General features: G+C 43.9%; 1 protein-coding gene across 4 annotated transcripts in view; it reads right to left on the bottom strand.

Moving 5' to 3' along the window:
- The window catches only part of ST7 (suppression of tumorigenicity 7), a 225,826-nt gene that overhangs the window by 15,518 nt on the left and 193,703 nt on the right, over window positions 1-16,605 (bottom strand). For 3 of the 4 annotated variants that reach the window (XM_074952094.1, XM_074952087.1, XM_074952079.1), the window contains exon 12: window positions 9,854-10,004. In XM_074952094.1, the coding sequence (XP_074808195.1) occupies window positions 9,854-10,004 (151 nt within the window). The remainder of the gene's footprint in view (window positions 1-9,853; window positions 10,005-16,605) is intronic. The other variant, XM_074952075.1, reaches the window with a different exon arrangement.

The following is a 16,605-nucleotide window of genomic DNA, read 5'->3' as shown; positions in this document are numbered from 1 at the left end:
TTAAATGTAGCAGATCAAGCAAGGTTTCCAGCATGAGCACTGAAGTCACAGATTAAATAATACTTTATCTTTTGTATTTTTAAAAAATATATGTAACATTTAAATCTAAATTAATAACAGAGAGGGAGGCAAATTGATTGCTAAATCTGTATTCTGTTGATGTCATAGACCACCTGAGTTATACTCCTGTGGTTTATGGAACCATCAGGACCCTTGACTGAATTATAGTTTTGCAATCAATCCATCCTTTTCTATTATCCTATATGTTAGTTCCACTGTTAAGATGTCATCAACATGTTATTCTCACTATTCCTATGAACATCATTCACTGAAGCAATTTTTCCTCAACAGATGTCCTATAAGTACTATATGCTGTAGGTGCAGAACACACACACACACACACCCCAGTGCTCCATGATATATCTCACACAGGGCAATGAAGAACTGTATTAAGAATGAATGATTGCTATGTACCACAATATTTTCAGTTGTAAATACTACATTTAAAGTAATTGTAGTTACATCCTCCACTGTATTTTCAGTGTATTTGTTTAAAATAGTAATAAACAAGAAAGAATGTTCTCAATGAAGAATGACAGTATTCCCCTGTAACCAGCTTTAGCTAACATATGGGTTTTATTCTGGTGTCTGAATATTACTGAAAAATAAAAACATTATGTATGTGATTCCAGCCTTTGGAATGCAGTCAATCTACACCACAGTTATATCGCTCAAAGGTAATAATGTCTTGCCAAAGAGCATATAAACCTCTCTAAACTCGAGGAGAGATCCTGTCCATTTACGGTTTGCTGAGGTAAAAAATGTTATCAATTTTCCTGAAGTAACAGAAATTTCTTAGAGATTAAAATATTAAAAACTCTTTGGTCCTTAGCTCTTTAGAAATGAAAGATTCATGCTGTTTCAATCAGTGATTTTAATATGAGGAAAGACTAGCGTGGCACTGCTGGAAAATATAAAAGATAGATCTCCCTGCACAATACTGCAACCCGCGTCAGACCCACTCTGAAAGAAACTAGAAACCTGTCTAAGCAGGACCAGCTTCTAGGAAAATGTTTAATGTGATTTACTTTAACAATTTATATTACAAGATCTCCTTCAGGAAGTAATGAACCGAAATTGAAACTACAATAACACTGTTTAAACAAAATTTACTTTGATTGATGGGTGGTTTTATCTCAAGACCTTTTTAAATATAAACCCATGTGAATGCTTTAATACATAGCAAGATATATAGTGCTTTTTCATCTTCCAGATGCTTTCAAGGGCTCTACATAGCACTGGTGAGGCCTCACACTTCAGGAAAGATGTGGACAAACTGGAGAGAGTCTGGAGAAGAGCAATAAATGTGATAAAAGGTTTAGAAAATCTGAGCTATGAGGAAAGGTTAAAAAAACTGGGCCTGTTTAGTCTTGAGAAAAGAGACTGAGGGGAGACCTTATAACAGTCTTAAAATATATTAAGGGCTGTTATAAAAAGGACGGTGACCAATTGTCAAAGTGGGGAAAGACAATTCACCTCACAACAGATGTGACCAGAGGTCAGACCACGTCCACTGAAGGTAGGACAGAATAATGGGCTTAATCTGCAGCAAGGGAGATTTAGGTTAGATATTAAGAAAAACTTTCTAACTATAAGGGTAGTTAAGTTCTGGAAAAGGATTCCAAGGGAAATTGTGGAATCCCCATCATTGGAGGTTTCTAAGAACAGGTTAGAAAAGACTTGCCAGGGATGGTCTAGTTTACTTGGTCTTGCGTCAGTGCAGGGGGCTGGCCTAGGTGACCTCTCAAGGTCCCTTCGAGCCCTATATTTTTGTGATTCTATGAATTAATTAACTATACTTTCTATTTTAAGCTCAGATTCCATGTGGTTTTTCCTGGGAGCAAGTAAAGGGTGTGCTAGTGTGTACATGAAATAACGCCTCATTGGACCAAATCCTGACCCAATGACTGTTTATTCCCATATGTGGGATCTCTGCACTAGCACAGCCAGTACTGAGGACAATCAGGCAATTTGGGCCATGGAATTGCTCTGCTGTTGGGACCTGAGCAGCAGCTGAAGGGCGCAGGAATCTCAAATGAATACTTTAACACAGTCTCCTAACTAGCCTCTCACAAATTTTGCCCCTCTTTCCTCCCTGTGGAGATTAGAGTAGGCCTGCAGCTGTAGTAAATCTCACACAGCTGGCCTGGGGCACAGGAGATAGCATTTGGGCCGGGTCTCAGGGGCTGTGCCAACCTCCCTTTCTTTCCACTGATTTGCTCAGGATGTCTTCCTGCTGGATATGATTGGAGCAGTAGCCTAGTTTTGTCCCCTCAGAGTTGACCCAACAGATGCACTTAGATACATAGTGTCAATGGTCTGACCACTGGTCACATGTCTGTTGTGTGGTGAATTGACTTTCCCCACCTCGTCAAATGAGAAGCCTAATAAAACTGAACACCAGCTGCATATTAAACAAGAGGGAGTGTGGTGTAAGTAAGTATCTGGTTCGATTCCTGCATGGGCGGGGGAGAGAGGGGCTTTCTCCCTGGAGGCATGACAAGCCATGGCCATGCCTTCTCTGTTCACTTTCTGGTCTGCACTGGATAACTCTGGTCAGGGAGAAGAGATGGTTGCAGATGGCTCATCCTGCTGTAACTGTCCTCATGCTCATCCTTACACTACCAGCAGCCCCTCAGCCCGACTTTTTTCCTACAACATCCAGGTCTGAATAGACCCCGCAGAGTTTAAGGGACAGGCCTTTAAGTCATAATGTGAATTGACACAGAAATTTAGAAACATCAGTGTATTACTGAGGCCAATGAATGGCAGAAATAGAACAGCACTAAAGATTTCAGGGCTCCCTGCTCTGCACTCATTCTATTAGGTGGCCATGCCACTACCAGCCGCCCCACATGGAATATTACAACACTTATAACTCGGTAAAGTGCTATAAACTTAACTGCACTTTAAAAAGTCCCTGCAGAATTAAATAAAAGCCCTTCACAGTGCCCCAACAACCTGAGTGCAAACCCAATATTCTAAGGCTTATACCAACCAAAGAAATCTAACTTAATATTCTATTACATAAATGTGAAGAAACACCCAATGACCATTACTTCAAAACTACTGAATGAATTTCCTTCCAACCTGGCTTATTCATTAGATCTCAATTAGATCTACAAAATAACCAAGGCTGAACAAAATTCATACAGCTCATATTGAAGTATGTTTGCATACAATTTCTGATCATCCCATAAGGGGAATTGTTGGTATTTATTTTACTACTCACAGAACTCAGAAACGGCTGAACAGAGTTTGCTGAATCTTTTAAACAAGCTTATCTTTGAACTGAGACCAAATTTGGAGAATTGTTGGCCAAAAGGAATTAATTGGCCAACATTACCAGCATTGAAGGAAGGGGTTTATATAAGAGAAACTGCATTTCAAAATGAACTATTGCAGTCTTTTTCACTCTCTCTAAAATGTAATATTTATATTCAGATTAGACTGGTAATACCATGTGTGCGTGGCAACTCCCCATCCCACTACTTTATTATCTAACCCTATCGGCCACAAAACAATTCAGGTAACACAGAGGTTAGCTAACAAACACAAAGTTGCAAGGCAAAAGATACCATTACATTTGGGAGAAGAAAATAAGTTGCCTTCACCTTCATAGTTACACTAGAGAATATGTGGTCAAATTTTAGGGACAGAGTCAGTAATGGGTCATACATCTTAGAAACCTTTGAAACTCAGGCATATTTGCAGTTAAGGGCTTTTCTGCATATAACATCTGGATCAAGCCAAACAAATCAACATCCCATATTGCATCATTTGGGCTTTTGAGTTTTATTGCAAATGGAAGTGCATTTTGATTGGAGGAAAACAAACAATGCCAGGAAATGACCAATATTCCAATTTGATTATTATTATTATTTTTAAAACTAACTCTTTTCTGAATTGTGGAGTGCAGTTTGGTGTGTGGGGGGGAAGCCCTACAATTATTTTGTGGTTAAAAATACCACAAATCCTCCTGACTGCTAGGCCAATGAGGTTTTCTAGACATGTTTCAGTTAGAGCTTGCCTTAGAAGGAACAATCTGCTTTCCTCCCAGAAGCAAAATGCACCACAAAATAATTTACTTTAAGAAATGATAGTACCTAACTTCATCCAAGTCCCACCCAGATAAAATTTAGTAATATGCATTTTTAGGCATCAACTTCCTACATTCAAGCTGGTAAAGTGATAGCTGCTGGTAGTTTAAGTAACTTAATGGCATGGTAGGTTTCAGGTAACAGCCGTGTTAGTCTGTATTCGCAAAAAGAAAAGCAGTACTTGTGGCACCTTAGAGACTAACCAATTTATTTGAACATAAGCTTTTGTGAGCTACAGCTCTCAAATAAATTGGTTAGTCTCTAAGGTGCCACAAGTACTCGTTTTCTTTTTAATGGCATGCTATAATTTTAAGACATTATTGTTATGTCGATAGATATCAGTACAGAGAGCATCAGCAAGTGATCAAGTGCTGTACTCAATGTACTGTACCCTGCCAGGAAGAATTAGGACCCAGTTAAGTTTGTGTTCCTCTGCCATGGTTCATATGAGTTTAAATTTTGGTAGGACAGAGATGCCAAGGAAGCTGTTTGCATATCATAGAATACCAGGTTTGGAAGGGACCTCAGGAGGTCATCTAGTCCAACCCCCTGCTCAAAGTAGGACCAAACCCCAGTTTTCACCCCAGATCCCTAAATGGCCCCCTCAAGGATTGGACTCCCAACCCTGGGTTTAGCAGGCCAATGCTCAAACCACTGAGCTATCCCTCCCCCCCATAAGGGGCATGAAACAGACAGAATGACATAATACAATATAATCAAATGTTTAATTTACAACACCTATAAAGAATATTAATTAGAGAAGAGATATGCAACTGAAAAATACTAATACTAAGCTCTTGACTCAGTTTTTACTTAGGCAAAATCCTATTAAAATAAATGGGAATCTGCCTAAGTGAGGAAGGAGTAAAAATTTGAATAAGGCCCTCAGGATTTGGCCCATTGTTTACATTTCTCTGAAATAGCTATGCAAAATGGATTACAGCTGTTTCTTTTAGAAGAAGTTGGAAATGAGTGGCCATTATTTTTATTGACCCATGTGTAGGATAAAATACATTTTCAAGTAGCTGTGGAGGGAAGAAAAAGAGAAAACAGTCAAACTGTAGTAAGAGGTCCCATTGTTACAAAGCAAAGAATGCTCCAAAAGGAAGCTGAGCAAGAAATTACTATGAGCAATTATATGATCTTGTGGTAATGCCTTTCTGAACACAATTGCTATGAAATGGTGAGTGGAGGAGAAGAAACAATACAGAATAGAAGAGGAAGAGACACCAGCAAAGGTGAGCCATTGGGAAGGAATAGGAGATGACAAAGGAAACAATGGAGGGGACTGAGCTGGGGATAAACAAGTAAGTAGTGAGAGAACAAGTAGAATAGAGAAGAATGTTTGTGTGTGTGTGTGTGACATGCGGGACAAACACAATGGAGCAAACCACATACAGCAAGGAAACTGAATTATTTATTGAGCAGCACCAGTTTGCAGGGAGCATTACAATACATAGACACAGATGCATCCCTTTCCCAAAGAGTTTACAATCTAGATTAGACAAAATTCAGGCCAATGGTTGATGAGAGGATGATTCACTTTAATTAAGCTTGTGTAAAACGTATTTCTTTGGTGGATTATCAGTGTGACAGGCATGGTGGGAAAGGTGTACTTTAAAGGTGAGGTTTGAATGAAGACATAATGGAGAGAGAAAAATAGGACAGAAAGAATGGAACATAGGGAGGCTGCAAAGATGAGAGAAATCAGAAAAGAGCAGAGCAGAAAAGAGGAAGTGAAAGGTGATTACAGAAAAAAAAGTCACGATAGACAATCTCACCAAAGGTTATTCTAAATACCACTTTTTTTTTATTTCCTGGGGGTTCTTTTTCAAGCGTACATGGTTATAAAGGTGAAAACACTTTACAAAATTAAAATTCAACACAGTTATTGAAACACACAAAATATTCCAAATGTATTATCACCAGGCTGGAAAGACTAGAGCTTACTGAATACAAAACATTATGTTGATTTATTTGGTTTAATCATGATAATACACTTTGTACTTTATAATGTCTTCAGTATCAGGCTCTCAAATATTAATGAACTAAGCTCCACAAGACCTCTGTGAAGAAAGAAAAAAACGGTTACTTACTTTCTCATAACTGTTGTTCTTCGAGATGTGTTGTTCACGTCCATTCCACATTACGTGTGCGCGCGCCGAATGCATGAGTGTCAGAAACTTTTTCCCTTAGCGGCTCCCATCGGGCCGGCGGGGCCCCCGAGTGGAGCCCACTGCGCCGTGCATATATACCCCTGCTGGCCCGACCCCCTCCAGTTCTTTCTTGCCGGCAACTCCGACAGAGGGGTAAGAGAGTGGGTAGTGGAATGGACGTGAACAACACATCTCGAAGAACAACAGTTACAAGAAAGTAAGTAACCGTTTTTTCTTCTTTGAGTGCTTGTTCACATCCATTCCACATTAGGTGAATCACAAGCTCACCTCTGGAGGAGGGTAGGAGTCACGGAACAACTGCTTGGAGGACTGTTCTGCCAACCGCCGCGTCCTTTCTGGCCTGCTGGTTCACCACATAGTGAGTCGTGAAGGTGTGCACCGAGGACCAGGTGGCTGCTCTGCAGATCTCCTGGATCGGGACCTGTGCCAGGAACGCCGTGGAAGTTGCTTGCACCCTGGTTGAGTGGGCCGTGACCGCCGGGGCCGGAACACCTGCGAGTTCATAGCAGGCTCGGATGCAGCTTGTAATCCAAGGCGAAATCCGCTGCACTGACACTGGGAAGCCTTTCATCCTCTCGGCTATGGCCACGAACAGCTGCGCAGATTTGCGGAAGGGCTTGGTGCACTCCAAATAGAACGCCAGCGCTCGACGCACATCCAGGGTGTGCAAGCTGCGGTGACTCGGGTCCGTATGGGGTTTTGGAAAGAACACCGGCAGACAAATGTCCTGGCCCAAATGGAATTGGGAGACCACCTTAGGGAGGAACTTGGGGTGCGGCCAGAGCTGCACCTTGTTCTTGTGAAATACTGTATATGGTGGCTCAGAGGTGAGGGCTCTCAGTTTGGACACCCTTCTGGCTGAGGTAATGGCAACCAGAAATGCCAGTTTCCAGGAAAGGTGGAGGAGGGAGCAGGAAGCAAGGGGCTCAAAAGGGGGTCCCATGAGTTTAGAGAGGACCAAGTTAAGGTTCCATGGAGGGACTCGTGGGCGGGAGTACGGGAACACCCTCTCCAACCCTTTAAGGAACCATCCCACCATTGGTTGGGAAAACACCGAGCCCGCCGAGAACCCCGGATGGAAGGTGGAGATGGCCTCCAGGTGCACTCTGAGTAAGGACGGGGCTAGCCCTTGAGGTGCAGGAGATACTCCAGGATGACCTGCACCGGGGCCTGGCACGGCCGCACCTGTCGGGGTTCACACCAACATGAGAACCTTTTCCACTTGGCCATATAGGCAGCCCTGGTAGAGAGCTTCCTACTGCCAAGCAGAATCTGCTGCACTGGAAGGGAGCACTGGCTCTCCAGGGTGTTTAGCCACAGAGCCTCCATGCCATCAGGTGCAGTGACTGTAGGTCAGGGTGGAGAAGCTGCCCGCTGTCCGACGTAATGAGGTCCTGGTGTAGGGGCAGGACTACTGGGATCGCCACCGACAGCTCTAGGAGCGATGTGTACCAGTGCTGGCGGGCCCAGGCTGGGGCGATGAGGATCACCGCCGCCCTGTCCCTGCGCACCTTGAGTAGGACCTTGTGCACCAAAGGGAGCGGGGGGAAGGCATACATCAAGCCCCCTCTCCACGGGACTGCAAACATGTCTGCAAGTGAGCCGGGGCTGCGGCCCTGGAACGAGGAGAAACGCGGGCACTGGGCATTGGCCCTGGTGGCAAACCCCCATCTGCGGAAGAGTGAAAGCACGACGTCCGCCCTGAGCGTCCACTTGTGCATGTGGTATGACCTGCTGAGGGAGTCCACCAGCTCGTTTCGTACCCCCGGGAGATAGGACGCCTCAAGGTGAATTGCATGGGCTATGCAAAGGTCCCAGAGGACGAGAGCCTCGCGACAGAGTGGTGAGGAACGAGCCCCGCCCTGTTTGTTTATATATAGTCTTATATAGTTGGACTGAATGATTTTTAAAGAGCGGGAGCGCTATTCTGAATGGACCTTCGGGGCTCAAAATGTCCACCATGGGGTCCTCCTGCTCAACTGTCTGCTCGGCCTGCAACCCCAAGTTTTGGGTGACCCTGCGCACCAATTTCTGGTGGGCTCTATGGTCTATCAGCAGAGGGCCGGACACCTCTGTACCTGCCACCGCCTCATCGGGGGAAGATGAGGAGGTTAGCTGCTGCTCGACGCCCTCTGATTGGTCCTCCTGCTCCCCATCTCCCGTCTGTCCCCCAGGCAACATAGATACAAGTCATGGAGGTCACTAACTGGCATGGGTTTGTGGCACATGGCGCAAGCCTTGAACCTGTGGGCCTGCGGCATGCCCCGCAGCCCGGGGCAGGTGCTGGAGGCCTCCAAGCACCTAAAGACTTAAGTGTCCACAATCTGTATGTAAACGAACTGATAACAGCTACTCTAAAGGTTAAGGGACTGCTCTTCTACGAGAGAGAGACAGAGAGAGAGAGAGGTTGTTCCAACGCCTCCACGGACGGTAAGAAGGAACTGGAGGGGGTCGGGCTGGCAGGGGTATATATGCACGGCGCAGTGGCACCACTCGGGGGCCCCGCCGGCCGCAGCTAAGGGAAAAAGTTTCCGACGCTCGTGCATGCGGCGCGCGAGCACCTAATGTGGGATGGACGTGAACAAGCACTAGAATTATCATCCCCATTTGACAGATGAGAAAAATTAGCTACAGAAGAGAAGTGATTTTTCTCAGTGTCACACAGCAAGTAGAACCCAGATCTCCTGAGTCTTTGGCGCTGTGCTTTAAGCACAAGGCTTTGTTTTCTCCCCTTAGTTAAATGAAGGAAGTTTATATTTGCAAACTGACAATGGTAAAGGTAAAACTGAACTCCAGATTAGTCACCGTAATGCAGTCCCTGGGGGAAATACTACAGTGGCTTAATCCTGGCCCAGAATTTGGAGACACAGTTCCATGGGGCATGATCCTACATTCCTTATGCTCCCAAAACTCACTGAGTTCAGCAGACTTCAGGGTTCCTCTGACATTATGCCAGCTGGGGATCACCAGATCACAGTGGCACTGGCACTACACCCTACTGCTCCTGGGAACATGGCCCTACGCAGTTCGGTTGAACAACACTATTATATTATTGCTCATACAAACTTATCATAAAAGTCTCCTCATTGTTAGTGGTATCTTTCCTAGACAATATTTGGCTTTGTAACTAGCACAGAATTCGGGGGTCCAAAATTCATTAGAGGCCATTGACAGGGTTTGTTAACATTTAATTTTCCACAAAGGGCGTGCTTTACTGGTGCGAGCAGGAGGCTGGGAATCAGGACTCCTGTGTTCTCCTGCCAACTTTGCCAATAATTTCTCTGCATGACCTGAAGAAAGGCAACTTGACCTATCTACAGAATGAAACAAGAATACATAGCTACCACACAGAGGTACTGTGAAGCTTAATTCATTAATGGTTTGAAGTGCCATGAGCTCCTTAGATGGAAGGTGCTGTACCATATAAATAATTATTTACTCATAATACTCCATGGAAATATGTGGTTATATCTTTTCAATTCCTGTAAAATGTTTCTGAGAAAGAGAATTACTTACTGCCTTCCCACGTACAATGTAAGAGATTCAGTGCCCCCTCTACCCTTTTCCAGTGCTGAAGGTGAAAGAACGCATATGCTATTGCTTCACTGTCCCCTCTCTTCAGAATATGTTCAGGGGGCAGTATTAAGCTTTTCATTTCTAGTAGATACTGCAACAGAAAGGCAGAACACAATTATTTCAGCTGTAAAAATAAGTAGCTGCTTGCAGTTCCTCAATGCACACTGAAAGCTCTATTTCTCTAAAATACTCGTATTCCTAAGTGTTTCATCAAATATGTAACATCACCAACTGCACTTGAAGATAATTATTGAATTATCCCAAACACTAAAATATGCCACCAGATGGTTAATGTTGTGCTCTTCAGCTGTACTGGGGACCACAGAGAATTTCAAAATGAGATGTCTCTCTTATCAAAGGGAAAGAGAAATTTAAAAAACCCTCACACAACAGACATTGGGATGGTCTAATTACAACAGCTTTTGAATTAAAGTATTTATAATACAAGAAATGATGTGATAAAGTAATGAGGTGCTTAAAAAATCTAGCTTTCAGAGTAGCAGCCGTGTTAGTCTGTATCAGCAAAAAGAACAGGAGTACTTGTGGCACCTTAGAGACTAACAAATTTATTTGAGCATAAGCTTTTGTGGGCTACAGCCCACTTCATCAGATGCATAGAATGGAACATATAGTAAGAAGATATTTATACATACAGAGAACATAAAAACATAAAACATAAAAACATAAAAAGGTGGCAGTACCCCAGGCTAATTAATTAAGAGGAGCTATTATCAGCAGGGGAAAAAAAACTTTTTAAGTGATAATCAAGATGATCCATTTCAGACAGTTGACACAAAGGTGTGAGGATACTTAACATGGGGAAATAGATTCAATTAGTGTAATGACTGAGCCATTCCCCGTCTTTGTTCAAACCTAAGTTCAAACCTAAGTTAATGGTATCTAGTTTGCATATTAAAGAATCTAGCCTCTCTCCAAAGAAATGGGCAATAATTTTAATCTCATACACAAGGTCTTTATAAAACTATTTCCTTACAATCAGTGTATTCTTACGGATATGAATGTGGTAAAGTTTGCACCAGTGTCAGGATGTTCTACTTCCATGGTGAGATAAAGGAGGACAGAGATGGACAGTGATTTTGGGTGCCTCAATTTTTGGGTGCCCAACATGAAACACCTGAAAGCAACCTGATTTCCAGAGGACGGGTGTTCATCATTCAAGCTGGGCACCCAAAATCACTTCAGAAATGCAGGCCAAGTTGTTTATTGCAACATGGGACATACCAATGTTTAACACACAGACAAGTTCCCCAAAATACAAAGTGACAGAAATCCCAAGAATGTCTATGATACAGCAGTAGTTAAAGCCCCCAAATCTGTCCAAATGGATGAGCTTCTCTGAGCCCCTATCTACGTTCCCCATGGGTTTCACCGCTGGGTGACTCTCAGACCAGCACATGACTCCTTCTCCCTTGGTGCTACCTGCCTAACAACTGGGAGAGAGAGAGGGGAAAAATATATATATATATATATATATATATAATCTGTATTTTAAAGGACCCAGACTCCTCTCCTTTCCCAGCCTGCTTTACCATGAAAGGAACGACAGGTAGTCTTTCCCTTTCTTTACATAGCCAACCTCAAGTAACTTACTCTTTCTTCTTTGCTGTAGAGCAAAGTGGCCTCTGTGCCAGGTTCACCTTCAAGGAAGAAGACAAAACTTTTCACAACCTGCTTCTTGGTCTTCTGAAACTGCATTAACCCAGTGTTTTTAGCACTGGGGAAAAGGGGAACTCTGACCTACCTTTCTCTCCAAGCTTCAGTTACAATGCCTTAATGAAACTTAGATCAGGATTACAAAGTTGAGCTTATTCTTAAACAATGACTTGTTCTTCTTTGAGACCTGCTTTTGATTCCCCAATGACTTGCCTGCTCACGACGAAAGCAAAGGAATAAACAACCAATGTGCTACTTCCAGGATGCTGAGCAGCACATAACACTGCACTGCCCAAAAGGGTGAGTTATGAGTATGCATAAATGTTTCTTCTTCTGCAAGTGCCAACAGTCTGCTCAGCCCTGTATGATTCAGTTATCAAGAAAGTGCTCTCCACAGAAAGTTTACAGTCTTGAACTCAGACAGACAAGATCCACTCGGAGATCTAGAGGAGAGAGATATCTTGGACAAACCTCTTAACCCCCCAACCCTCTTAGAAAAAAATGGAAAATATTAGATTATTTGTGGGTGTTGTAGAAGAAGGGAATCTTTAGAAATACTTTAATAAAAATGTACGTGTATGCGTGCGCGTGGTGGGGGGAGCTAGCACATGGATACAGGGAGTGTATTCCATACCTAAGGAGCGGCGTAGAAAAAGGTATGAAGATGGGAGTGGCAGAAGGAAATGACGGTGTCATCAGGGCCCAGTGATGTGGGTGAGGGAGAATACTGAACACCAATGGGAGACAAGATTCCAGTTCTAGACTGCAGTGGAGATCGGCAGGCTCTTGAAGGCTAGGATGAGAACTTTAAACTTGATAAAACAGGCAATGCCAGTGGGCTGATTTAAAGAGTGGGATGACATGGTCAGATCGAAAGGCAAAGATAATGTTGGCTTCAGTGTTTGGATGGATTAGAAGTGAATTATTTGGGTATCATGGAGGAAGAGGGAAATAACAATGGCTTCACAAGCGCATTAGCCATCAGGATAGAAAGAAATGGAGACCTTTTAAGATTATATTAAAAGAAACCACCAGATTTAGGACAGACTGGATGTGTGGTGAGAAGGAGAAGGGAATTAGAGGCGACACCAAGATTGCAAGCCTCAGAGATAGAAAGTAAGGAAAAAGGCAGAAAAGTGAAGGGTGTACGAGATAAATTATTGAGCTCTGTTTTCGTCATGTTGAGCTGGCAGTAGGCCCTCCAAGGCAATATATCGGAGAGGCAGATCTGTGGGACTGGATGGAATGGCACAGAGCAAGCATTGAGATATAGACTTCTGAATCATCCATATGTAGAGGATTGTAGAAACCAGGTGAGCAGAGAAGGTAGGCAAGAGATAAGGTGCAGGGGAAGAAGAGGAACATACTAAAAGAGAAACCTGCAGAAAAAGGAGGATGAGGAGCTGCCAGAGGAGTCACTGAAAGAGCAGTAAGGGAGGAAAGAGGAGAACCATGAGAGAACATGGCTATGAAACAAAGGAAGGATAAGGCATCAAGAGGAAAGGGATGATCAACAGTAAAGAAGGCAGCAGAAAGGATGCACTGACGGCCCTGAGGCTTGGGGAGGAAGAGGTAGTTTGAGCATCTGGTAAATGTATTCACAGTAGAATGGAGAGGGTGGAAGCCAGATTGGAGGGGATGTAGAAGTGCGTTAGAGGAGATGAAGTCAATGCAGCAGTTGCAAATGGACCATTTAATCTTGCCTCTCTATTTGCAGAGCACCTAGCATGTTGTGGGTGTTACCAGAAACAAGGAATAATTAGAGCTTTCAGCAAAGGGAAGAGAAAAATTGCAAACATTTCTGCACAATTTCCTCCATGTTCTTTAACACAATTTCAAAAACTTTGAAATTTTCAGACCAGTTATACTACTGCTATTGCTAATATATAGGGCCCTACCAAATTCATGGCCATGAAAAACGCATCACAGACCATGAAATCTAGTCTCCCTTGTGAAATCTGGTCTTTTGTGTACTTTTACCCTATACTATAGGCAGTGTTTCTCAAACTGGTGGTCCCAACCCAAAACAGGGTCGGCAAGGCTATTTTAGAGGGTTGTGGTATTGCCACCCTTACTTCTGTGCTGCCTTCAGAGTTGGGCACCATAATATGCCATACTCACTTCTGTGCTGCTGCTGATGGCAGCGCTGCCTTCAGAGCTGGGCGCCCAGCCAGCAGCCAGCGCTCTCCGGCCGTCCAGTTCTGAAGGAAGCATGGCAGTAAGGTGGCAATACCAGGACACCTTTACAATAGCCTTCTGACCTCCTTTAGCGTCAGAACCCCAGTTTGAGAAACGGTGACTCAAAGGCTTTACATGTTTATATTTTACCATTTTAAAATACATATTCATGCTTTGTTACAACTCCATGTAATTTAAGATTTAAATATCTGAAACAGTGAAATTGAAGGTTTTTTAAATGCTATGACTGTGAAATTTATGAAAATGGATTGTGAATTTGGTAAGGCCATGCTAATATGGGATGGTAGAGAGAGATGGAGAAGTTACTGTGACTCTCAGATGATAGATGTTCCTGTTTTAATGGACTATTATGATCTGATACCAAAATATAATTTCTATATCCCACACCTGAATATGTATGTTGCATGGTGGTTGCCTGCACTCTGAGAACATCCTCACAGATAGAGAAAGCAATAAAGTCTTGGTTTAAGAATGGCTATAATACATGGAGCTATTTGATGGTCTCTATCGGAACCTGGGAGTGGTGAGCAGACTGGTTTTGGTGGGAGTAGGGAAATGCATTCACCAGGGGGACAAGTTGATGACAAAAGGTTGATAAACATAAGCCAGAGATGCATGACAAGGGAGCCCAGCATGATGGACTAGAAACATGCTCTCTCTGAGGTAACTGAAGGTGGACAGCCTGCCTGGTAAGCTTATAGCAAAGATCAGTCCTAGACAAGAGAGATATGTGGTTAACTTTGTTTTGTCTGTAAATCTCCTTTTTACTCTGTGCTTTTACTCTACTATTTAAGTTTTTGAAGAAACAGCTGTTGTGTGTCACACTGGTCATCTGCCTTCGAAAAGACAATCAAGCCAGTGCCCTGCCCCACACCCAGAGGTGCTTGTCTCATTAAAAAGGGGCTGGGAATGCAGACACCTACCCTGGCTTTGGTCTGGAAGGACAAGGATTGCAGAATCCACCGCAGGCCAGAGGGGAAAGAGCTGAACAGGCACTCACTAAGGGGCAAGTCAGAGACCAAGGTGAAATGGGTGTAGGGGGCATAATCCTTGCACAGTCACTTTCATGGGCTGATTTTGAGAATGGAGGACAATAGGCCATGCTTGTATGCAGAGCAAATAGGAGGCAGAAGAGAGGAAAGTGAGAGTTCGGGTGGTGGGTCAATAACCCCAAAGGGATGGGGTTGAGGGGACAGGTGCAGAGGAAACAAATGTGAAGTCAGAATCAGCAAGGGGTAAGAAGGAAAGGCAGAGGGGAAGGAGAAGAAGCAGGGAGGGGGGGAGCTATTGCAGGGAAGCCATCATAGATCTTATAAATCTTCTGCTTGAAAAAATCGGGTAGGACCTGGGCAGATGAAGAAAGGGGCGTAAAAAAAGGGAAAAGGTGAATAAGTGGGTAATTCCAGGAGGAGAAGTAGTGCTGTTTTTGATGTAGACAACAGTACTGAAGGAGGGGAGGATGAATTTGGAGTGGAGGAACTCTGTGTGATACCTGGATTTTACCTAGAGACTTTCAACTGCACATATGAGAGCAGCAGGTGGACTGCTTTGGAAGCAAACATTTAATGGGATGGATAGTTTGGTGTGGGAGGGGAGTCAAAGGAATCAATGGCTGCACAGAGAGTGGAATGAAAAGTTGAATCCAAACTCATCAGTCATGAGAGATGGGATGGCTCAGGGCTGCAGAGAAATCAGAAATGTTTCTTACCTGTTCCCTTAAAATGATTTTACTGCATATTTCAAAGCAAAGATTCCATCTTTTAGCAGGAAGGAGCATGTCTGCATTAACTACAAAGCATTATCTTGATTCAATGGCTATTAGCCATGATGGGCAGAGATGGTGGCCCTTGCCTCTGTTTGCCAGAGGCTAGGAATGGGTGACGGGGATGGATCACTTGATGATTACCTGTTCTATTCATTCCCTCTGGGGTACCTGGCATTGGCCACAGTCGGAAGACAGGATACGGGGCTAGATGGACCTTTGGTCTGACCTAGTATGGCCGTTCTTATGTTATGTTATACATGTTATGTTAGTGGCATCTTGTGAAAAGTTTTGTTTTAGTGACATGCTGCAGTCTCTTTAATCCATGAGTCCCAGTTCTCCCTCCACACCCCAGCTCGTCCTCAGATCTGTCTGATGTTTCCCACTCTCCCCATCCCAACCCACTTGTTGCTAGTCCTAATATCCTTGTCCAGTCTTCTTCCTCCCCCTAGTGTTTCATCTCATCTTGGTGTTCCAACTGGCTCTCAATCTCACCTCCCCTTTCCCTCACCATGTCCCAGTCTCTCTCCCTGACTCACAGTCCCATTCTCCTTGCCCAGTTTATTCCAGCTTCCCCTCCCCTCCTGCAGCTCCCAGTTCCAGTCCATTTGCCCTACCAGTCCCATCTTTCTTTTCATCCCCTCTGGGTCTCAGCCCCAATCTCCTTGTCCAAGTAGTTCCACCCCCCACCCCCAACTTCCAGTCACAGCTCTCTTCCCACACCCATTTCAGTACTAGCCTCACCAGGCTCCTTGTCCCAATTTACTCCTTTCCCTTCTCCCAGTCAGGGTGTTACTCTTCCATGGTGCCTGGCTGCCAGCAAGGGGACCATTGAAAGCACAAGAGAGACAGGCTCCCTGCTCTCAGTACTGGTGCCCAGCCCCAGCCTGGAGCAGCCAAATACAGGGAAAGTCTGAGTGCATCCATCTAGCCCAGGGATGTAGAACATCTCTCAGTTACTATGTAGGGATGGTACATGCGCAGTCTGCTCAGCACTATGAACTGTGAGAGGCTCTAGCATGCCCATTGAAGACAGAATCTCTGGAGATTTTAGCCT

The sequence above is a fragment of the Natator depressus genome, chromosome 1, assembly GCF_965152275.1.
Source record: "Natator depressus isolate rNatDep1 chromosome 1, rNatDep2.hap1, whole genome shotgun sequence".
NCBI lineage: Eukaryota > Metazoa > Chordata > Testudines > Cheloniidae > Natator > Natator depressus.
This window is presented reverse-complemented; position numbering and strand designations above follow the sequence as displayed.